We start from the raw sequence: 25175 nt of genomic DNA, 5'->3' as shown, positions 1-25175 counted from the left end.
TAACAACCCCTAGGGCTAAGTTTCTACATTTGAGGATGTTTTTCCAAACCCAAGAAGCATCCAGAGAGCTGAAAACGGTCCAAATTGGATCTCTTTGAAGGAGCCTTGAATAAATCCAATCGAGCCCAATATTGTTGTGCTTGGTAGTAATTTTACAGATGAGTTTAATAATCCCAACCATGTTGACTTCTTTGATTCTTTTTAACCTAAGCACCCCTTCTTTCTTAGGCAGGCAAACTAAAGACAAGCTAATAGAGCGAAGGAATCTAGATGATTCAATACATATCCAAAGATAGCCACATGAGAGCTTCAATAGCCTTGATGATGGAACGAGGAAGACTGAAAGTACCAGACCAATAGATGTAAGAGCATTGCATGACTGAACGGATCAGCTCAAGGCGGCCGGGATAGGAGAGAAGTTTTCCTTTCCAAAGTTGGAGCTTTTTACGAAGAAACTCGAGAATTGGGGAATAGTAGTAAGCCAAGAGCTTGGCAAGGATAAGGGGAAGACCCAAGTATTTCACAGGAAACTGCCCTAGAGGGAACTCAAATTTCTCTTGTAAAAGGAGCTTATTTTGCTCAGCAATACCAGCCACAAACATAAGGGGTTTTTTGTGGGTTAATCTTGACGCCCACCATACTTTCAAAAAGAGATAGAGAGCCCATAGTAGTCTCAATTGAGCTCAAGTCAGCTTTGGAGAATATCATGAGATCATCGATAAAGGCAAGGTGAGTGATCTTGAGATGCTTACATTTGGATATGGGGGTACTAAGCCGCTGATCAGTTTTGCATTGCATCTCTCTTGAAATCACTTCCAAAGCAAGGGTAAAAATGAAAGAGGACAAGGGGCAGCCTTGCCTGATTCCAATATTGGAAGAGAAGAACCCAATCGGACTACTATTGACCAACACTGAGAAATAAGGAGTAGAGATACAATGCTAAACCCAATTAACAAATATTGAAGGGAACCCCATCATATTCATGACTTTGAGAATAAAATCCCATTTAAGAGAGTCGAAAGCTTTATGCAAGTCAATCTTCACAAGGGCAGCAAAGGGTGATTCTTTCGATCAAATCCACAAACAAACTCATTATAGAGAAGAATGTTGTCTGAGATGTTTCTACCGATAATAAAAGTTGATTGGTTGGAGCTGACAAGAGAATCAATGGTGAATAATTCTATTAGCAAGAACCTTGGCAAGAAACTTGTGGAGCAAGACGCATAACGTAATGGATCTAAAATCAAACATGGTGGAGGCCCCTTCTTTTTCGAGGATTAGATAGAGGAAAGTCTGATTGATTCTTTTCACTTGAGAAAAGTTGAAAAAGAAGCTTTGAACAGCTTTGACAAGATCGTCTTTGATAATGTTCCAGCAAGAGGAGAGGAATCCCATATTAAACCCATATGGACTCTGAACTTTATTTTCCTTGGGAGAACAGACAGCATCCACAATCTCTTCCTCTAATGGAATCTTTTGAAGAGCATCTACATAGGAGTCAATAAATTTGTTGAAAAGCCCATTAGGGATGGAAAGCAACGGGAGTTAGGGATTGGGGCCGAAATTACTCCTTGAAGAACCTGTTTACCTTGAATTTAATGCCTTCAGCTGAGGTAACGAAACTACCATCGGGGGAGCTGAGCTGCATAATAGCATTGGCATTGTGTCAAGGTTTTAAGGATTTGTGGAAATATGCAGTGTTGGAATCTCCAAGGTTCAACCATTTCTCACGGGCTTTTTGACTAAGGAAACTTTCTTCTTGGGCAATGAGAGAGGCGAGGACAAAAGCTAAAACTTGGCAATAAGAGTCTTAGACAACATGAAATGAAAATCAAACAAGCCTAAGCCTGCTGGTGCTGATATCTGTATTCTTAAACCACCTTCAGTATAATCACAGCACAAAAAAGTGTTCCCGGAAAAAAAATGATCTAACCAACCAATTTAATGGTAGATGGCTGTAATGGTACAATTTAATTGTTAGATGTTTTTAATGATGGATGACTACCATGGTTTTTAATGATGGATGACTAGCATGGTACAATTTAATTATATCAGATGTTTTTAATAGTGGATGACTATAATGGTACCATTTACCATAGAGATGAAGAAAGATGAAGAGAGATTCGTACTACAGAGCATGAGGAGTTTGCACACACACACACAAAGAGGAGGGGTGGAAGTTGTATAGGGTAATAATGACAAATAAAATACAGAGTAAAGCCTTCAAGGGCACGCTGTCTACTGACTCTATCAATTAGCGACAAATAATCGAAACAATGTCAGATGGCTGATATACAATTATCCATCCTTCCCTTGCTAATCTCCATGGTCACATTCGTAGCTATTAATTAACAAAGTTCCATATTGATTCAAAGATGTTCAGAGCTCATACAATTGAGTAAACCATAGTTCACAAACTTGTTATAGGGAATCAAAGCATGCCTGCAACTTAGAAAAGAGCTGAAAATATAAATCACACCAGTCGGAATATACAATGTCCGTAATTATTCACAAGCATCATATGACCTTCCTGGGTAAATCTCCAGCCTGAATGAACCCAACATCATAGGACCCGAAGTTGAGCAAGGAAAGCAGCACAGAGATCCAAGAACAGAAACTGAGGTCCGTTCACCCTTTGCAGATCAAGCAAATACTTCTCCTCACGAGTCTTATAGAGCTATAGAAGCACATTAACAAACTCATAAGAATTATTGAGAAACTGCTGATGAGAATCCTATAACTCCAATGACAGTTAATGAAGCTTTTCAGATGCCACACAGATTTCAAATCATCAAAACATAAAGAGAAGCATGCATTAGTCATTTGCAAAAGCATAGTTTTTTTTTCTTTCTAAAATGCCAGTCCAATAGCGAAGTAGACTCAGAAGTCGCATAACTCAACTTGAGTCATGACACCACTTATTTCTTTTATCATTCATATAAACAATTTTATATGATTAAAATGCAGAATAAGTAGGTGTTAGTGCACTAAAGCTAAAGCAAGTAACTACATCCAAATCACAATTGATTTACCAGAAAACGTCTTAACAATTTGGAGATTGTAACTTGAGCCCTCAAAAAACAAGTGATTGACCTACTCTATAATTTTCAAAAGACTAGGTCTTCATGGATTCGAGGATAAATCTTCAATGTCTTGTCTAGATAGTTTGTCAAAAGTTCATTTTTTTTTTACCATTTTCAGGTAGTTTGGTAATTTGAAGAAGTGGTAGCAACGGGAATAGACAATATAGTGCTTTTCTAATCCACTTATCTCGCCCTCAACCAAATGTTGAGAATTTGTGAGATACTGCGTGAAACCTTAAAAAAATGATGGATCTAACTCATTTTTTTGCAATTTCTTAGCACAACCGAACAAATTCTTCCACCTTCACTTACCTACTCTCCGACACCAAACACATTCTAAGATGGGAAAAGTTGAATGTAATTTCAGTTTTAAACCCACATCCCCATTTTTGTATCCCAAATATTATCTGGTACCCAGGGCAGCCCTTAAACTTTACTGAAATAAAACAAAATGAATCCAAAATACAACGGGGGACAAAACCCGCCTTAGCCCTACCCAAGGGAGAAAAAACACTCTCACAGAGCTAAAAACTTAGACTCCGCCTGGTCACATGGGAAAAGGAGGAAGTGAATTAATTTAACAAAAGAAAATAGAAACTTAGGTAATCAAGACAAAATCTTACCATTTCTTTTTATTTGGGTGAAAAGACTGACATTCAGGAATGTCTGCCAAATATGGTAATCAAGCTTTCTCCCTTGGTCCTCATATCTTCCCAATCAAATCCAAGTAATTTAGTTGAAAAGTGACCTAAACTTTAATTAATCTATCTAGTTAGTAAGTTTTCATGTTAGTTACATAATCATTGTTCATAATAACCTGGGAAGTTCCTACATTTTATTTTATTTTTATTTTTCTTCCCTTAATTAATCCCAACTAATCAGAGGTCGAGAGTTTACATACATAATAAGACCTTTGAATTACAACTAAGCAGCATCTTAAGGTGCCAGCAGCACAGCTGATAAGGAATTTGGCTAATTGTAACCAAGCTTTGAGATCGAACCCTGGCTTCACTTCTCTCCTTCCCCTCCCCCGATAAAACCTAAAAAAAAAAGAGATGCACATAAGCACACACATGTACACTGGTTTTATGGTTGATCCACCTGGCCATGCTACCCCATGTGGTCCTTTTTTTGGGCGCACAACAGTTCAGTTGCCACTTAGAAGGTCCATATATGATCCAAATCAAACTCTAATGAAGCAAATTCAGCCTAAACTATGTTTGCCATGTCACAGAAAAACAATTCAATAAATGCTTAAAAAGTCAAGATTTTGCAAAATCATTGGTAAGTGGTTCAAGTAAATTTCCTCAGTGCAAAAAGGACTTAATTGGAAGATCCTAACAATCCTATTAACTTTTTCATATTCGTTAACCAAATCTGTCATTAAAACCGTGCCAATAAATGTAGCTAGGATCATCCAATAATCTTGATGTCTGACCAAGGGCCTACCAGATATGATCCATCAATCTAGTGTCTATTACTAAATATGTTTTGGGTAGAGTGTAGACCACACCAGTGACTCCAGTTGACAGGGCCTTAAATATAAAGATATAAGATCTTCCAGAAAATAAAAGTCAAAAGCCAACAAATCATGTCAAAATTAAACACAAGGGATACAGAGAACCAGGCATACCTGCAACTCAAACTTGACTACATTTGTTTGCCTACTAACCCCATCATTCTCAACAATTGCAGATTCATCCGCAAAGTAATGGTTACCATGCACTGCACTGTTGACCATGCCTTCAGAACCGCCTGGAAAGCGAGGATATCGGCACTTCATGTTGTAGTGACCAATTTTTTTCCAACACACCTCCAGTGCTTGAAGAGCTTTTAGAACCTCAGTCATTATCTCACGAGGATGAGCTCGAGACTGTCAAGAATGAACCAATCACCAGGTGTTAACGAAAATAAGAAACAAGGCTTACCATACATGTTTTTAAGGACTAAATGAGGCAATCACCCTCCACTACAATTAAATATAGTAGGATTGAAATCACCAAACCAGTCAAGAGTCAGATACCCCAGGCCAGCAATGTTTCAGATCAGATACTTCCATAGATTTGAAGAATTGTGCTATACACCAGTTTGGTAATTGATTTAGTGGGTGGTTTTCCTTCAGCCACAGTCAAGGGAGAGGGTGCACAGAAGGGGTGGAGGTATTATCGATTTCGTGCAATAGGGGGGAGTTTTAATAATCCTAGAGAAGTGTCTTAATCCTACACTAAGGATGTAGGAAAACTTTCTCCATCAATTTATTATAATTCTGGAATAATAGGGTTGATTGTTCACTCATTTACCAGCACCACCTATTGGCAGGCTAACCCCTTAGAGAAATGTAATGTATTTGGCTGGGATAACTAGTCTGCAACCACATATCCTGTATTACATCCAAATGAATGGAATAAATTCAACCTGAAGTCCAAGAGCCCATTTCCTCTCAACAGGGAATTGGGTTCTTAAGCCAATTCCCTGATGCTCCATATATCCCGGCAGTCGATGCCCAATGGCAGAAGATGCAGCTTCACCTGGATGCATACGTGTGAAATTGCATTCCAGGAAATACATGTAATCCACATATTCAATAGTGATAACAAAAGATAATCCACTAAACAAATTGAAACAATAGTCTAAGAAAGCGAACAAATATAAAAGTTCCACATAGTTGTCAAGGCGACTAGGTGACCCAAGGAGTTGGAAGGGCCACCCTACACACACAACATATGTACTATAGCACTGGTAATTTTAAATACTTATGCTAAGGTGCAACATAAAAGCCATATCCTGAAATATAAAATAGTCATGCGAGTAATGACTAATATGAGAAAAAAGCAACATATAAGAAACAAAGCATAGGATATAAGCATATTTCATATATAAAAAGAAGCAATTAACGTAAACTCATTAAGTGTCAAAAAATTGATAGTATAGTGTGTGCTGTCACCCACAGGGCGATGCCAAGGCATCCACGGTGGTTGCCTTTTTTGCATCAAACAAGGCATGATGTAGCCTTGGACCAAAAAAAGGTGTCTGGATGCCTAGGCATGACTTGACAACTATGATGCTGCACATGTAGGATGATATGGGGCACCGAGTAGGGATGGCAATGGGTTAAAATAAACACACCACCACCAAACCAAAACCCACAAACAAGGAATCAAAAAGAAAAAATGAGAAAAAAAAAACGGAGGACAGAATCTCTTCAAGGGTAATATTCCATAAACTACGCCTAGACCAAACTACGTCTTGCTTAGCCAACCCATCAGCCAGCTCATTACTTTCTCTCAGCTTCCATAACTAAGAGACACTCACTAAACAGGTAAACTAGACATGTTTTAAAATATTAGTTTACAATCTTTGAAAAATGGTCTATAATGGGATTGGTGATACCCTCCCATTTGTCACCCTACTATGAGACATACCAATCCCCTTCAATAGTATGCCCCATTCTCCTGCATTTAAGGATGGGATAGATGGATATAAAATTCAGCAACCTAAAAAGATATAGCAGGTAGCTCCACAAAAGTTCTACAACGTGTACACCAGTAATCACCAATGATGTCGAGTTCAGAAAAAATCAATCTTATGGACTGGACCAACTAATCCAGTCAGTCAAATTTCTGATCCAGGTCTGTAACGTGAAATCCATTCATGAATGCCACAATGGCATGTTATGCACATTGAGATGTACAGAATTTGATAACCACACACAATTCTCCTTTCAGCTTTGTTCATTATAAAAAGGCCAAATCTATTAAAGCATCTAATTCTAGCCAATAAACAAACCATCGACTCCTGAAACTCAGCTCCAAGATAGCCACTAGAAACCCGGAACCGGTTGTCCAACAACAGATAATATGCAACAGTACCCTGGAAAAATTTGGAACAAGTTAGACAACCACGTCAAATTAACAAAGACAAATCCAGCCAAAATATCAAGAATTCCATACATCATTTGTTTTCCTGTTGCGAAGAGACTCAACCAGTTGGTTCCTGTCAAATCCCATCTTCACTACTTCCTGAAGAATTTCATCAATCTGCAAGAATGGCAGCATAATAGTTCAATAAGTTTTCTGAATGGTATAATAAACAAAACATAGCTCCTTATTTTCATTTTTATACGCAAAAAATTATATGTTAACTGTTATAATAGACCTCAGAACCACAATTTAAAACTTTCTATACATCATTATAAAAAAATAAAAAATAAAAACAAAACAAGGGTCAAAAGACTCAAAACTACTTGACGCAGATCAACAAGACAGGTACTCTAAAAAACACCAAAGGAGGAGAAAGAAGACACTGAGTTTACTCAGTTTGAAGGGTGTTTTCTGGTTCACTCAACCAGAATCGTGGGGCCTTATTTAGGATTTATTTACTTATTAGTATAGGCTGGAATATTCTTTATAAATTCCAGTCCTCTTATTAGTTGGTTTTCTTTCACTTTTTAAATTCCTAGTATGATTAGGAGACTTCTACTCCAGTAGACAGAAGAAGGGTATTATCCTAATCTACTTAGGTCTACCTCTTTTTATAGGATAGTTTCCTAGGGCAAATATGATTGTCATTTCCTGCTTCTATAAAGCATTTTAAGGGCCACTACGATTTTATTATTGAATGAAGATAATTTTACTGGTAGGATTTCAATAAGACTAGGTGAGAAATCTTCCGATCTCTTTCTTCATTGCTCAATTCCTGCAATCAAGTCAGTTATCAATTCTATTCTCGTGTACATGATAATTAAGTTGATTTTGATTGTTTGAAACCTGAAGATACATTACATCTTTATATATTTAATTTCTACAGTATTGTTGCTGTTGATATCAAAATCTTCAGTCAACAGGACTGTTAATTAAGAAACCTTCTGCCAGTAGGATTCTAATTTTCTAATCAACAGAATTTGAGATTTGAAATCTGATTTCAGCAGTCAGTACTTTTCTTTTCTATTCTAAAAATCAGATTGTCAGTGTTTTGATAGTGTCCTTAATGTAATTTGAAAAACCGGATTATGGATCTCAAATGCAAGCAGACCTAATGATCAAATCTATGATCAGATCCAAAATAAAGGAAGCAATTGCATTGTCAAGGGAAGAAATCAGATCGACGGAAGGGGGGGAAAAGAGATGAGATCGATCCTCTAGAGAGGAAGAAGAGAACAGAAGAAAAAATAAGAAATTAGGTATAGGATACCGATGCAATTGCTCTAGCCTGGCAAGACAAACAAGATCCGCTTTGGAGGCCCAAGCCAAGAACCGGTCCAACTTGGAAGTAATTTATTTATTTAAGTCTTTTATTTGTTTTCAGATATTTATCCTTGGTCTCCTCATAACATCAACCAACTCCAGAGCGGACATGTTGGGCGTGTTCGTAAATGATATGAAAGTGTCCATGGAGGTTACGGAGTTGGGGTGAGGAACGAGAAGGGGACCTCAATCCTAGACTTTGTGGTACCTTACGATCTTTCCATTGTGAACACTTTCTTTGAAAAATGAGAGGAGCACTTAGTTACATGTAAAAATGGGAACCATACCAGCCAAATAGACTTCTTCCTAACAACAAGGGCATAGAGATTGGTGTGTAAGGACTGCAAGGTTATCCCTTGGGAGAGCCTAACCACCCAACATAGACTGGTGGCCCTGGGTATGTGCCTCAGTGCACACCATAGTTATAAAGGCGTCGCAATGGCTTCTAGTCTCCTTGGTCGTCTTGCCGCCATGGCAGTGTCACCTTGAATTTTGACCCTCTAAAACTCCATGGTCGCCTTCCCGCCTTGATAACTATGGTGCATAGAAGTGTAAGAGAAGGGAACCTACAACCCTAGATAAGGTGTTGGAGATTAAACGGGGAGCCCCTAAGGACATTTACTGACAATGCTGTCAAACAAGGAAAGTGTGACTTTGAGAGAGAGACCAATGCAATGTGGAACGTGTATTAAGAGGGTTGTGAAAGATGTGTTAGGGGTAGCGAAGGGTAGTCGACAGGCCCCTAGAGAGGTTCGAGCAACCATTAAGACCAAGAAAGATTGCTTTGAGGTTCGAGCAACAGAATGGCTCTGAATGAAAATAATTTCTTTGACATCAAAACATATGAATATTTTACTGCACTTTTGGTTTTTAACAATTTTTACTATATTAAGATTTATGGAATTTATAGATTTGAGAAAAATCCCAACATTAGAAAGTGGAAATTTTCACCTGCCACCGAAAAATCCAATTTTTGTTCTTGAACTGGTGGGTTATTTTTTATTCTTTTGGTATTTGATTTTTTAAACTATTTTTATTGGATTCAAACAGGGGGTACTTAAATGATATTTGGCATAAATAATCTGTCTTGACAACTATGATTCTCAATACAATGTGCGTACACTAGTAAACTTGGGTCAAAAACCACAAGTTTTTTTTTTTGTGAAAATAGTTCATACATTGTGTTTAGAATGTCAAAAATAGGTTGTATACAAAAAATAAGATAAAAAAAAGCAGTTTTGGGCCTCGAAACCACCAGCTCGAGTTGGCTGGGAAAAAATCACAGGTTTCAACCAGATCTTGGTTTCTGGCTGGTCGAAACCCGAGTTTTAGAACCTTGGTGAGAAGCACAGAGCAGTATCTCCCCCCCACCCCCAATTAAAAAGTAACAATACTATTAGGAACAAAGAAAAATACTGGCACAACAAATCCCTTTGAGAGATTGCCAGAATCCTTCCCCCACCCCAAAAAAAAATACATACAAAAGAAATCAAAAGAGGTGGAAGAAATGGCCAAAGGCTACAGAAGACAGAATGCAAGCAATCTAACAATGACACAATTCCCAAAACACAATCTTGCTCTCATAATTTCTTGCTTGTCTACATCATCCATGCAACAATTAGCAATAGGTTGATTGTGGATGTCAGGTGAACCACTGCAAACCCAACCGACTGCAGTAATATGCTACAATCCTAGCCTGGTCACCTGAAAAATACTAGGCAACAAATGACAGCTCTGCTCTCAACCTGCTATGCCAGATGAAACTGGATTTGCCCAGTAACAAGCATCAAAATTTATCTTGTGAATATCTTGGAACCCTTCTATGGTTGGACTCTGACTATGAAGTCAATCATTGGATATCAATCTCTGAAGAGATAATCAAATGGAACATAAAAGAGAGAAAGAAGAGACAGGTGAGGCGATGTCCTTTATTTCTCTGTGGTCCACATTACGCTCTAGGAAGTCAACTTTTCCTTATATCTTTGTTAGGGAAAAACTGCACATTTAATTAATCCATAAATGAAATTAAAGTTTTTTGAAATTGAATAAAAATCTTGGATAAGATATTGGAATCTCTTCCAAGGTTTTGGTTGGAAGCCTTCATACACTATCTTCTTCTTCCTCATTCTTTGTCTATTATTTCAACATTACCAAGTCTGTAACTCATAGAACCATTCAAGAAACAAAACCCATCGCACAAACATTTAAAAAAAAAAAATCCCTATACTCGTTAATATAAGTTATCAATTACTGAAGTAGAAACCATAACCCTAACAGTGAGTTTAAACCCTAGTTCGCAGGAAGATAACCTTTCTTTTTCTTCTTCTTCTTCTTCACCTCTCGTCTCTGCTGCTCTACTGCGAGAGGAGAAATCGAAACCTAAACGAACGACCTTTGCTTCTTTCTCTCTCCTCTCTCTTCCTTTTCTATTGACGCGAGTTTAACCGTAACCGGCGGGGACTCCAGAGCCATGGTTAGGGTTCGGGGTTCTGAGGGTTAAGCCCCTTTCAATACAGTCCGAGCGAGCATTCGAGAGAGCATAAATATTTTATTCTACACCGTTGGATGTTTTTGACGCGGATTGATGACGTGGATGGTATTGAACAGCTGAGATTTTAGTTGGTTGTGTTTGTTTCTACAGAGCGGTAAAGGACATGGAGGACAAGAGAGTCATTTCCGATATTCCTATAAATAACAGGATGGTAATGAAAAATGCTTTTTTTTTCATTTTAGCGTTTTCGAAGATTGCCACGTGGAATGATAACTTGAGTCGATTCGGGCCGTTACCTGATTTCGAACTTTAATCCATTAACCCATTAACCCATCAAACCATCAACCCATAACCCCAAACCCCTAAACCCCTAAACCCAAAACCCCAAAACCCTTAACCCCTAAACCCATAACACATAACCCCTTAACTCCAAAACCCCATTAACTCATTAACCCATTAACTCATTAACCCATAAACCCATAAACCCATAACGCATAAACCCATAACCCCAAACCCATTAACCCATTAACCCAATTAACCCCATTAACCCATAAACCCCAAAACCCATAAACCCTAAAAGTGATTTTGTGTCTCTTACTGGACATCTCATCTTGTTCTTTTAATTAAAATTTATCAAAATCACTTTTGAAAATAAATAGAATAAATGAAGAGTTTACAATAGAAAAGTATTGTTATTCAAATACCTGCTGTTTAGTATCTTCATGAACTAGATGTGACAAATAGATCAGTGTTTCAAACTGATCAAACACAGACAACAGAAACATACTACAGAATATCCAGAAATGCACACATAAATACTATGATTAAGATATTGGTGCATAAGTAATTAGAGGGAATATAATTTTCATTTTATAAGATCATTAAGGGCCCATTTGGTTAGAAGTGATGTAAATATTTGAACAAGAACAAAATAGAAAGTTTTGGAATCACCTCACTTCTAACCAAACGGGACCTATTTGATTCTTCCACTTGGTAGAAAAGATAATTTACATTACAAAACGCACCCCAACGTACATGCCCCCAAAAGAGAACTTCCAAATTTAAATCCAACCTTATCTCACATTGCACAAGTATTTAACCAAAAAAAAGTTGACAAGCATAGTAATCTTTCATATTATTCACAAACCATTTATATATATATATATATAGGCCAAATGTTCTCTGTGCCAGGGTGCAGGCTGCGCCCAGACACATGGGGGTGGGCAAAATGATCACCCTACCCCCCTGAATGGCAGGCCCATGTGTCTGGGTGCAGGCTGCGCTGCGGCACAGAGAACATCAGCCCATATATATACACACACACACAAACATATACTAAAGAAAAACATAATATCTCAGCAGTATTAATTTGACATGTTTGCCAGATTATTCTATAATTTCTGCATTTATTTCATAATAAGTTCATATAAACAATTTCAGAACACCAAATATTACCAACAGTACTTAATTGATAAATATGTAAATCACGTGCAAACCATATAATCTATATATCTTCTGACTGGATGTAATTCAGTATCTGGAGATTGCACACACCTTATATTGAACAAGCACATCATCGTCTTTCATGGTTTCACGGACAATATTCCCATTTTCATCCTCAACAATCAAAACTTCTTCAGGTTTTGCCGTACGACAGATCATCAACATTCTTAACTTTGACATTGGATGAGCATACATCTATCTTCGTTGGAGAAGTTGTTGGCCAAGGCCATCGACCATACCAGGAAGCAATGGCATCTGCAGAATCAGTACATAAAAAGTACACACAATAAGCACAAAAAATTTCAGAAATCAATATTCCAAAATAAAAAATAAAGCACCGCGCAGAAAACAAAGACTAAACCTTCAAAAAACTGATGAACACAATTAATACAGAAATGAGCCATAGAAGCATGAATGTAACTGACAACAAATGCCAAACAAATAGCATCTTGTATGTAAGAAATGATCTCCCAATGCCTAAGCAATAGAAACTGCAGGCTTCCCAACAAGAATAAAGCATTACAAAAAAATTTGAACTTGCACCATATCAGCACAAAGATTCAGAGAAAGTATAATATCAAAGATGTATGTACCATATAATATCTAAAATGTATATCCAATTAGTAACCATATGGCAAACCCAAACCTCTCCAAATGTCAGAGTTATTTTTGGTTTATATTCAGATTATGAAAATAGAAAACAAGCCACCAAGACAACGAACAACCTTCCTCAACTTCTTGAGTACGCAAGACAATGATACAGTTCTAGGCAACCATAATAAAGTTCTACAGTTCTATTGAATTCCACTAATCAACCCCATTTATTTGAAACTATGCATACCTGAAGCCCCATCAAGCCAACAATTGCTACAGGATTGCCTGGACTATGTTGGGTCTCAAAAAGTTCTAAGACCAAGGAGTTCCAATAGTCCAAGCAATTAACAAATGCACACATATGTTAATGTAATTACCTTGAAAACTTCAGTGTCATCAACGAATGAGATGCCAATGAGATATTCAAGACCCAATAGAAGAGCAGATCTATTTTCTGGATTTGTTTCAAGTATTTGAATATGGGACTGCAAAAGAAAAGGTGCAGTTGGCACGTATTCCCACATTGCATTTAGTTCAGCAGCCAAACAGCATAAATGATAGTGCAATACATAAATAGTTCAGTCATTACAAATAATACATGACAGCATGTAAGCTCTTCACTGAAGGATGCTTTTTGTGCAAATAAAGCTAAACTCTGATTACTTTGATAGCATATTCGTCGTTGATTACTTGCGACTTTGAATAGCTATAGTCTTGTCGTCACACTATTTTAATTTGGACTAACCTTTATCATTTATGGGAATACTACATTACTAACTATCCCCCCCCCCAAAAAAAAAAGAATCCTACAGTCGTTGATCAGACTATGACCTCGACCGTAGAAGACTCGGAGCAAGACAAACAGCCGTGAAGGAGAAAGAAATGAAGAACGAAGAAGAAGATCGATCGACTCTCTGGTTTCTCCGTCTCCTAACCCTAGAAGACAACTGAGGAGGGGAATAAGGGCTAGCTTAAGCTCAACGAAACTATGAAGACTGGAAAAAATCTAAACCCTAACACAAAGAAAGAGAAAAAGAAGATAAATCTGTGACCAGACGAAGACTTAGACCGTGAAAGATGAACAAATGAAGAAGAAATAACAAGATCGGTCGGCTGTCTGATCTCTCCGTCTCCTAACCCTAGCTGTGTTTGAAAGATGCAAAAATAAAAATAAAAATTCCTGCGTTTGTAAGGTTGATAGGTTAGCGAAAGAATGTCTATGCAAAGAGGGGTGCGTACGGACAGGGGAGGGAAAGAGAAAACCAGAGCGTCAAACCTAGGTCAATGTCATCGCTATCGGTGGGGTTGAGCAAAAGTTGTGGGTAGTGTGATAGAGAGAAACAGAGGGGGTTGTGCGGGAGAAAGTGTCACACCCCTATCCCGATGTAAGATATTTTGCCACATAGGGATATGACTGGGACAATTACACATCATCCCAACACCAACCTGGATCGCAGATACAGTGTCCCGAGCCACAGTCCACCCTATCATCACATCTTGATAACAGAAAGGAACGTACAAGAAGGAATAAACCGTTCCAGACACAGAGTTAGCGGAAGCGAAATTAAATTAAATCATGTGAAATTATAGAGCATCGGTTCTCTAATGATATCACATATTATAGTTCTAACATAAGTAACCATTCATTACTCTCCCTATACATAGACATACAGTTTATACATACATGTGGGGATGAAGACAGAAATAATAAAATACAATTAATTGCCCCAAGGGCACCAATCTTGGGTGTACATCTACATCCAAGTCACAGCCGCTGGCCCCACTTGATTCGCATCCAACGGTGCTCATCCAAGTAGTACCTCCTGCATAATCAACTAAAAAAGGTTGCGCAACGGGGTTAGCTACACTAGCTAGTAAGGGAGCAAAGGGGAATGCACATACACCATACAATCAATATCAATCAAGATGATGCATGCTAATGTTAGATTCATTTTCCACCTAACACACAATTCTATCGGTCAAGTATATGCTACTGTGATAACTCGGGAAACACTGAGGGTCACTTATCACGAAGGAACCTGCGCCGGTAGAAGCCATCATGACCACCCAGTGGCAAACCCCGATAGCCATCACTACCCCTGCCCTGGCCTCTCCCACCTCCACAGACCGCAGGTGCTCAGACTATCCAACACATAAACCCCTGTTGGCAAGGGTCGTAGCATAAGGGAGCAAGCATCCTAGCCGCAGATATACTCTATGCAGGGTCCTATCGTCCCGAGAGGTATTCTGGGTGCATCAACGTCCCATTCCATCTAGTACCCGGGTACCAGCACGGCACGGCACATACAGATCAGGATGACATACAGCAGTTTTCATAATTAAATAAATTGGGGTTCTAGTACCGGCACTCCCAGCACCGTAGCCCGATACAATGGTGAGCATGCTATCACATTCACAACAGTTCACAATTGAATAAAATGCAATGCGCACCATGTTTATAAATATATACTAGCATGCTTAAGATTTCATATTAATATATATTCAAACCCAACAAATCACCCAGAACCCACTCACCTAACACAGACGCCTCCGTGTGTGGTTGACATGAATCTGACCTGGGCTCCCCGCCAACCATCGAGTTAGGTAGCCTAGGAATACAAAAACAATCATTAAAGCATGCATAGAAGGGTCCCACATTGGGCCCATAAGGTTAAAATCAGATTTCAACCAAGACATCACGAGCGGACTCACGTGAGGTCTCAACAGAGCTGAATCCGCCCCTGACTCTGTTCAGGCCAAAACGTAAAACCAGAGCGAGCGAACCCACGAGCGGAACTTCTTAGTTGAGTCCGGTGGTTGATCCGTTCGACACCTGAGACAATCATAAAAGGGAGCGGATCCACGGGTGGATGTGCTTCTTGGGTCCGGCCCCGGATACGTTCAATTTCCTGAGACAGACCCGAGAGCAATAGGCTTCGGGCGGAGGCAAACAGGGTGAATCCGTGCCTTCGTCCGCTCAGGCCAACACACAAGGTTTATATTGGGCGGACTGACGGGCGATACGACGATAGATGAATTCGGTCGTTCGTCCACCGGCAGTCTCTTCCGAGATTGCAGAGGGCTTTTGCTCCAGCTTGAAGCTTGGAGCTTGGAGCTCCATAGCACCTCAAGAACAAGGGAGAGGTGTCTGAGCCCTCCTAGGGTCACTAGGTCCTAGGTTCACCTCAAGGATCCATGATCCTACAAGGTTTGGGTCTCACATTGGTCCAAGGGTTGGGATTAAGCTTCAAACCAAGGGTTCATTGGCCATGGCTGCAATTGCAGCACTTAGAGGCCTAGGTCAACATCCAATAGAGCTCCCAACTAGGGCCGAGCTTCACCTTGAGTCCCAAATGGAACCCTAGGTTAGCCCTAGCTCAAGAATCCAACAAAAACAAAGAGAAATGAGGGAGAGCTAGGTTAAGGGAGCTTACCTTGGTGAGCTTCCTTCTTCCAGCCACTCTCTCCATCTCTTCTCCTCCTCTTTCTCTTCTCCCTTAGGTCCGGCCAGCTGGGGAGGAGGTGTGGGGATGCCAGCCATCTTGCCATGGCTTCCATCCTCTTCCCTTCCCCTCCTATTCCTCTTCCTCCTTCTCTTTTCTCTAGTCTCTTCTCCTCCACGGTTTATGGGGGAGGGGGAGAGATAAGTGAATGAGAGGGGTTCTTTTAGCTTTAAGGGGGTAGAAGGGTCCTTAGGGTGTGTTTGGTTTAGGTATCCCCAATCACTTAGTGGCCCTAGGTCTTTAAATGGGTTTTGGTTTAGGTTTTAGGGCTTGTTTGGCTTTAGCCATACCCATTAGGTCCATTAGGTCATGTTTGGGGTGCACCCTAAGTCCACAGGACTTAATTGTCCACTAGGGTCTGTTTGGTTTAGGCTAGGGTATATAAAACCCATTTTTCACCTAAGTTAATCCTTGTGGGCCCCACTTCATGGCCCACTCAACCAAGCAATGGTGAGGGTAGGGGTCCATATGGTCCAAAGGTTCAATTAGGGTGTCCGGAACTCTGGTATGTGGGTCCCATAGGAAAATAATCCAAAAAGGCTGATAACAGCATGGGCGGATCCTCGAGCGAATTCTGCAAGAGTGAGTCTGATCGTAACTCTATTGCTGCTGTCATGGCCCAAACTTCAAGGAAAGTTGCGGGGCTTTGGCCCACACTTCCAAGGCTTTAAGGGGAATCTTTCTATGGTATTTCCAGTTCGAGGTCATCAGGGTTGACTATGGTCATAAGGCATTACCCATTGGGTAAGGTCCAAACTACCCCGGGTATAAGGCGATATCTAGGGTGTGGGTGTAACAGAAAGAGATAGAGGAGGAAGAGAGAGTAAAGTCGAAGGATTTCCAGGGGGGAAAGATAACCTACCTCACCAAACCACCGAATGGGCCGATTCGAAAAGTCCACAGCGAAGCGAGCTTTCCCGACGATTGTTTACAGGCTTTCAAAAAGATGATAGTCAGATCTCAACAGGTTGTTAAAAAAATGGCTTGATAGTTATAGTGGCCGCTATTTGGGAGTAGCAAAGAGGTGTGACTCGACAAGGTAGCGCGACACAGAGTCTAGCGCACATCCTACGGCCCACAGTGCTTGGGCACGCAGCCCAACACCCCGCCTATGTGTAAGACTTCAACCTTGTTTTGGATAATATATCGATGTCCAACCTAAACTTATTTTCAAATAATATTCAGTACAGACGTGGAATGGTAGTTGGGTTTTGTACTTGGAAGCGAGACCCGTTCTTGTTACCCGGTCGATGCAACACCAGGTAGAACACTGGATCTCCCCAACCGGCAAGACCCCTTACGGCATCGTTGATGATCAAGACTTGACCGTTGGGGAGTAAGGTCATGTCTCCCATCACTCTAGGGAGGGGCATTGTCTCCATGGTCCATGTCGCATTCGGGTCAGTGATTCGGATCCTGCCACATGTGTTTAGGGCTTGGGTGAAGTTCCCTGAGGTGGCATCCTGGTATGACCCCCATGGAGCTCCACCACATATGAGGACCTCAGCTTCCACTGATTGTTGTAATAAGTTCCTTAGTGGGAGAAGAACCGAGGAGCCCGTAAATGGGTAGGTCCGAGGCTGATAATCTAGAATTGCCGGAAAAGTTGTGACAACAGAGTAAGTGGTGTGCTCGAATAAGATTGCTTGATTGTAGGCGAAGATGAATAAGTTGCCATCCACGTTGAGGTGAACAAAAGGGTAGAGATTACTGTTTTGTTCTAGTAAAGTTATGGGGAATAGACTAGTAATTGTGGAGGATATGGATAGGGATTTGGGATAGAACTCGTAATTGTTCTCTTGCCCGCCGATCACGATGACCCGTCCATCAGGTAGTATTTGATTGGTGGGATACCAACGTGGTGCACTAAGTTCAATTGGAAACTCTTGCCAATCGCAAGTAGCACAGGGCTGGAAAATCCTGGCTGTACGGCCAACGTCACTGAATCCGCCGGTCTGTATGAGGGTGCCGTCGGGGGAGACGGCACCAGAAGAGCACCAGGTATCGGTTTGGAGCATAAGAGGGCGTATGGAATTATTAAATACATCATACTCTGCGGAGTGAGAGGTGCAGTGATGTTGGAGGAAGAAGTCATTGATGTCATTCCGACATATGCCATCGGGTAAGGAGAGACTAGAAGGGCCGAAATCGGTGCAGTTGAAGACGATGACATGATCGTTATTGAGCAGCTGCATGTGCATAGCTGATATGCCAATGCTTTGTTGGAGGAGTTCCCATCGACCTCGTGGAATTGCTGATGTAATATTAATGGAATTGAGGATACGAATGATCACAAAGATCAAGAAGGAGAAACAATTAAGATTAACAATGGGATGAGCAGCAGCAGCAGCCATCATCAAGGATAGCTGCCTGCGTATGTACGTGCGTTACGGTCTCCGCGGCAGGTAGTCCAAGGAGCTAGCTAGCTGAGGGGAGAAGATTAAGGGATGAATAAGGCTTAATCGATCAGGGTGTTTCTTGTACAATATACTACAACTCTGTATAGGTTCATAGCTGCTGCCTCCTATATATACAGGGTCCGCAGGTCCAAGGAGAAGATTAATGGATTAAGGCTTATTGATGGATGGATGGATGGATGATCACCTGGGGGTGTATGTACGATATACTGCATATAGGGTTGGCCGGCCCTATATGCATGCAGTATATCCTACACATCCAGCTGTTTGGTGCATTACAGTGTCGTCCTAATAGCTTGACACGTGGAAGTATTTTCATTCAAAAACGTGAGTTCGATGATGCAAAGGCAGTTTGTTTTTTTTGGTTATCTTTTCTTTCTTCTTGAACGTGGCACCGTTAGATGTTGCATCTTCCACGTTTCAAACATTACAATGCACAGCAAAAGTAGGGCACTATAGAGAATTTTTTTTTTCCTTTAAATTAATGGATACTGTTAAGCAGGAAGAAAAAGAATTTAGCTCGTCTCCAGGGAGCCCAGCACGCCTAAGGTGCTGCCAGCCGTTGGGCTGTGCCGCATACATCCTAGGCATGGGCCAAGATATATGCAGCACAACTCAAATGCTGGATGCCAAGCAAGCAAGTAACTGAATGAAGTACCCCAACAAGAGACAAGAACCATTCATTGGGCAGAAAAGGGAATAAATACAAAGAATTTGCTAACAATCACATGAAGAGAGAATTTACTTGAGGATAAGACAATGGAATAATATCTATGAAATTTAGATGCATACAATGGATTAATCATGAACTTGAAGGGTTTCTCAAAGCATGAAGGAATTGAAGAGTTTATCTAATTAAAGCCTAGAACCAATCCAAGCAAATTAACTGAACATAGTAAACAATCTCTAAAATGCTTGCAAGGACTTCTAAAATCTATAAAAGATGCAATGAACAAGTAAGAAGCCACCCCTATAGTGTCAATGATCAATAGGGCTTGATTCAAACCCAAAAACCTTGGCCTAAATCGATTTTGGCATGAACTTGGTGCAACCCCAGATGGAAAAAACTTATATGGCTTTTTTGGAGCTGCAACAAGGATTGAAGGAAGTATAAAGATGCCTGTGACAAGAGGAGAGTACCTGAACGAGGTAACTGTCATGGTAAACTTCATGGTCGTGAGAACGGTCTTGACATTCAATGCAATTCTAGGGCAACCCACCCTGAATGCACTTGGTGCAGTCGTATCAACAAAACATCTGAAGATAAAGTTCCTGACTCCTAACGGTGTGGGAGAATGCCGAACCGACTAAAAGAAATCAAGGGAATGTTATGCAACATTCATGAAGAATAAGAATAACAGTGGAGGCATGGCCTTAACGATTGAAAATATTGTAGTCGTCCCGATCTGTGAAGATCATCCGAACCATACTGTGCAGATTGGGAGTCAAATGAAGGAGAAATGAAAAGAGGAAATCGTAGCCTTCTTAAGGGCTAATGCTGATGTCTTTACCTGGTCGGCAGCTGACATGCCAGGAATTCCTAGAAGTATTGTAGAACACAGGCTCAACATCAACTTGGCACATAAGCCAGTCAAGCTGAAAAGAGGAAATTCCGCTCCAGAGCGACTCATAGCAATTGAGATTGAAGTGCAGAAGTTGAAAGATTTGGGTTTTATTCAAGAACTTTAATTCCCGATTTGGATAGCAAATATGGTCATGGTCCCAAAGTCCAATGGCAAATGGCGCATGTGCATCGATTTTACTGACCAGAACAAGGCCTGCCCTAAGGACTGCTACCCGTTGCCTCGGATCAATCAACTCATAGATGCCACGGAAGGGCATGGAAAGCTTACCTTCATGGATTCCTATCCGGGCTTTAATCAGATCTTGTTAAGCGAGAAAGATCAAGAATACATAGCTTTCCGGACCGAAGAGGGGAATTTTTTTTTTCAACGTCATGTCGTTCGGCCTAAAGAATGCAGGACCAATATATCAGAGAACGGTCAATCATGTCTTCAAGCCTCAGATCGGCAAGAAATGGAGGTCTATGTAGACGATATGCTAGTAAAGAGTGCTCGAGCCGAGCATCGTTTAACCGATCTCGAAGAAACTTTCAACTGTCTAAGGAAGAACAGAACGAAGCTAAACCCTGCAAAATGTGTCTTCGGTGTGACATTGGGAAAAAATTTTAGATTTATGGTCTCGAAGCTTGGAATTGAAGCCAATCAAGAGAAGATCAATGCGATTTCAGAAATGGAGCCCCCTCGAACTGTACGGGAAGTTCAAAGATTGACTAGGAGAGTCGCTGCACTAAACAAATTCGTCGCCTGAGCCGGGGACAAATGCCTCCCTTTCTTTACCACTCTAAAGAACTTGAGAAATCCTAAGGACTTCCAATGGACTGCTGAATGCCAACGAGCCTTTGAAGAGTTAAAGTGATACCTCAAGAACGCCCAATTGTTGGTCCGGCCCGAGCACAGAGAAGAAATATAGTTGTACCTAGCCGCTTTAAAAGTAGTTGTCAGTGTGGCCCTGACCAGGACAGACAGGAACTCTTGACTTCAGCAACCGATCTACTATGTCAGCTATGTGCTACTCGATGCGGAAACCAGATATTCACAGATTGAGAATATGGCATTTGCTTTGGTGATCGTGACCCAGAAGCTTAGGTCGTACTTTCAGAGCCATGTAGTCGTTGTACTCACAAACCAGCCCCTGAAGAAAATTCTGCACAAACCCAACCTGTCTAGTCGGTTGGTAGGTTGGGCAGTGGAGCCCAATGAACACTATATCGAGTACAAACCTTGTACTGGGATCAAATGCCAGAGCCTGACTGATTTCATTGTTGAGTGCACTCGTGGCGATGAGGAAGCAGAAGAAGAAAAAGATGACCTGAGCTCGTGGTTATTATTTATAGACAGATCGAGTAGTATAGCAAGAAGTGGAGCGGGTTTGAACTTTGCTGATCTACTCTGGGGATCTCCACCTATGGACCATAAACAATGTAAGGAGGTGGTAAATGACCAAAATACCCCTCCTCACATCTATCCATAAGTATGAATACCTTGGGTGCCCAAGTGGGCCCCGCAGGGCTTGGACAAGCTATCTGTGTTGGTCCTGCAGCACTGCTGAATTGGGGACAGTGTTATGAGGCTATTATGACCTAGAATCATGTACTACAATGGTAAATGACCATTTTGCCCCTAAGCCACAATCTCTGGATGATGCACCAGAACTTGGGCCTAAGGCCCAGTGCAAGGCCCAGAGAATTCCAAGTGAAGACCAACTGTACACCGAGTCAACCGAGTGAGCTTAGATCAACCCTAGAACATCCAAAAATAGTTTGGAATATTAAATGACATATTTCTGATTTATACTTAGAGTTTGATCCCACGCTCGAGGCCTACAGCTAGACTGCAGCCGGAACTGAAACTACCACTGAGTTCATAGAACCAGACCCAGGTGAGTGAAATATTATCGTGTATGTACGTGTAATAATATTATTATGCCGGCAATTAAATTCTTTAATTATAATGTTGTGTTACTTAAATCAAATACAATTTTCATAATTATTACACATCTTGTGACTGTTGATCAACTCTATGAATATATCATGATGATTGTGAATGTTAGACTAGATGCCGTAGCCGGCTTAGAAATGAGGCATGTGGTAGCCCGTATTATGGGATACAGTTGACAGCGCCCGACTCATACGATGCCATATAGACATTGGGGTGAGAGATTCATCACCCGTGCTACGCACCCTTGCCAACAAGGGTTAAGGTGTTGGATAACTGTGAGGACTACCGTAAAACCACGGGCGAATACGCCGGGAAGCCTCTGCTACATGCTGGGATGCCCCAGGGCAAATATGTCAGGAAGCCTCGAGCAACATGCTTGGGAAGTACCGAAAAGGTGAATTTGATATTAAGTCGGTTACCTCACAAGTTTATCACAGAGGGCCGGTCGGGCTGACCAAGGACTAGTGCGCTGGAGTTGACTGGTCCTCTTCGACAACTCAATGGGTGTATCGCAGGGAGGGGTAACCAAGCCCACACCAGGGATACATGTATTGGGGATTGTAGTAGCACTAACCTGCCTTAGCTGTATTGTTAAGTGGATAATTAAATAATCTGGACTTGCATATCATGTAGAATCATGTGGATTGTGGTTGCATATGCATGCATGATGATATGTTTTACTCACGGGTTCAGTGAGGCTCACACTCTGTGATATATGTTTTTCTTTCTAGATGATTGTGAAGATAGATGCCACTGTGGCATGGAGGCTCATTACGAGGAGGAGAGCCCTCGTGGTTATGATGATATTGGTATGGACCCCGACGGAGGTCGTGCCGATGATGCGAGCGTTCTCAGTTGTTATTGATGAAGACCAGTGAGGGGCGCTCTTGATGCTTTTGTTTTGGGGACTCCTTTTTGTTTTTTATAGGAGTTTATCCCCGTTCCTGTTTCTAGTTTAGTTTCTTCTTTTCTTTTCTTTTTGGGGTTGAGTTATCTCGCCCTGTACATATTTACTTTTATTTCCACTTATGTTTATGTCAGCTTCCACTTTTCAGTTTGTGGGTTGTACTAGAGAATGGAACAATCTTACTTATGTATATATTGAGATGTGGGGCAGCCATCCATCTTGGCATAGCTCCCATCTTCTTCCCTCCCCTCCTATTCCTCTCCTACTTCCACTTCTTCTTCTTCTTCCTTCCTCCTCCTCCTTCTCTTGTCTCTTCTCCTCCACGGTTTGCTTGGGAGGGGGAGAGACAAGTGAATAGGAGGGGTTTCCTGATCTTTAAGGGGTAGAAGGGGCCTTAGGCCACATTTGGTTTGGGTACCCCCAAAACACTTAGTGGTCTCTAGGTCTAAATGGGTTTTAGTTTAGGTGTTAGGGCATGTTTGGCCCAAGCCATAGACCATTAGGTCCATTTAGCCAATTAGGGCATGTTTGGGGTTCACCCTAAGTCCATAGGACTTAATTGTCCTCTAAAGCCTATTTGGTTTAGGCTAGGTTACATAAAACCCAATAATTCTTTAAGTTAAGCCTTGTGGACCCACTTCATGGCCCACCTAGCCAATCAATAGTAAAGGTCAGGGTCCATATGATTCAAAGGTCCAATTATAGTGTCCGGGGACATGGGGGTATAGGTCCTACAAGAAAAATTACCAAAAGGGCAGGTGACAACACGGGCGGATCCTCGAGCAGATTCAGTTCAAGTGAGTTCGTTCGTGACTCCGGTGCTGCTGTCAAAGCCCAAACTTCAAGAAAAGTTACGGGGCTTTGGCCCACACTTCCAGGACTTCGAAGGGTCTCTTATAAAATATTTTAAGTCTGAGGTTACAAGTGTTGGCCAGTGCCACCGTGGCATTGCCTCTGGTAAAAATCTAAAATCCCCTAAGGTATAGGGGTATATTTGGGGTGCGGGTGTAACAGCTTATGTGCAGTAGTTTGTGTTCCATGTAATCCTAGGTGTCATTCCTACAATTCGACATCTGTCGGATTGGAAGTCATGAAAGAAGCATGATCCTAACCAGGCCTGGCGTATGGTTAGGTTAAGTAACTATGTTAACTTAAGCATCTGGAGTTCTGAGTCCAATCTGAGTAGATCAGGCTGATTCGAGTTGACTCAGCGATCAACTCATTTCTTCGTGTTTGTTTTGTTTGTCACCTGGTCGGCGGGCCAACTCTGTTTATGTGGATCGGTCCTTTACATTTTGTCATGGTCCGAGTCGGGTTTATTATTCAGTTCGATCATAGTCCAGTCCGTAACGTGTCATCTGTTGATTGGCTAACCCCAATTATTGTTCATCACAATCCAATTTAAACAGTCTAGTTCGATTTCGATTTTCAAATCAACACCTTGCTTTGGGCTTCTGGTCTGATTAACATGTACGGTCTATGACGAAGAATCCATAACCCGTATCAAATGATACGTACCGGTTTGTCAGTTACCAATTTTGTTACTATGCCGTATGATGACACGGTATAGACAAGGGGAAGTGTCCAAAAACCCATTTTTAAAGGAGAATCAAGGGTAAATGTGATGGTGGCTGGATTCAGTGGAATGGGAATGCAGGTGCGTGGTGGGTGACCACTGACCAAGATCTTCCAAAGGGGGAAGTACCACCGTAGAAGCCAAAGTCAACGTTCTCATACTGATGAATCCACCAATGTTGACTGTTGACGTCTGGAGGAAGAAAGGATTATAGAATAGACGACCAATCTCAGAATCTAATGCCTTAATCGTAATAAATTTAATAATCGAATCAGTAACCAATTAATCGAATAATTTATTAAGAGTGCAAGTTTCCTTTTTCCGATCAGGATTTAGG

General features: G+C 41.0%; 3 protein-coding genes across 3 annotated transcripts; all 3 read right to left on the bottom strand.

The window, feature by feature from the left end:
* Nucleotides 1–2461: 2461 nt before the first annotated feature.
* Nucleotides 2462–5660, bottom strand: LOC122666757 (SNF1-related protein kinase catalytic subunit alpha KIN10-like). Its single transcript, XM_043862821.1, has 3 exons — nucleotides 5499–5660; nucleotides 4717–4956; nucleotides 2462–2677 (listed from the first exon to the last, which is right to left on the bottom strand). The coding sequence occupies exons 1-3, from the start codon at nucleotides 5649–5651 to the stop codon at nucleotides 2564–2566; spliced, it is 507 nt and encodes a 168-aa protein (XP_043718756.1). The 5' UTR covers nucleotides 5652–5660; the 3' UTR covers nucleotides 2462–2563.
* Nucleotides 5661–6680: 1020 nt separating this feature from the next.
* LOC122669652 (serine/threonine protein kinase OSK1-like) lies at nucleotides 6681–7118 on the bottom strand. The gene is made up of 2 exons (XM_043866469.1): nucleotides 7034–7118; nucleotides 6681–6953 (listed from the first exon to the last, which is right to left on the bottom strand). Exons 1-2 carry the CDS (start codon nucleotides 7088–7090, stop codon nucleotides 6696–6698), a joined length of 315 nt encoding a protein of 104 aa, XP_043722404.1. The 5' UTR covers nucleotides 7091–7118; the 3' UTR covers nucleotides 6681–6695.
* A 10480-nt stretch (nucleotides 7119–17598) lies between these two features.
* Nucleotides 17599–18771, bottom strand: LOC122667295 (aldehyde oxidase GLOX-like). The gene has a single exon (XM_043863551.1). The coding sequence runs from the start codon at nucleotides 18769–18771 to the stop codon at nucleotides 17599–17601; it is 1173 nt and encodes a 390-aa protein (XP_043719486.1).
* Between the last annotated feature and the right edge of the window lie 6404 nt (nucleotides 18772–25175).

This window comes from Telopea speciosissima, chromosome 7 (assembly GCF_018873765.1).
Source record: "Telopea speciosissima isolate NSW1024214 ecotype Mountain lineage chromosome 7, Tspe_v1, whole genome shotgun sequence".
Taxonomy (NCBI): Eukaryota; Viridiplantae; Streptophyta; class Magnoliopsida; order Proteales; family Proteaceae; genus Telopea; species Telopea speciosissima.
This window is presented reverse-complemented; position numbering and strand designations above follow the sequence as displayed.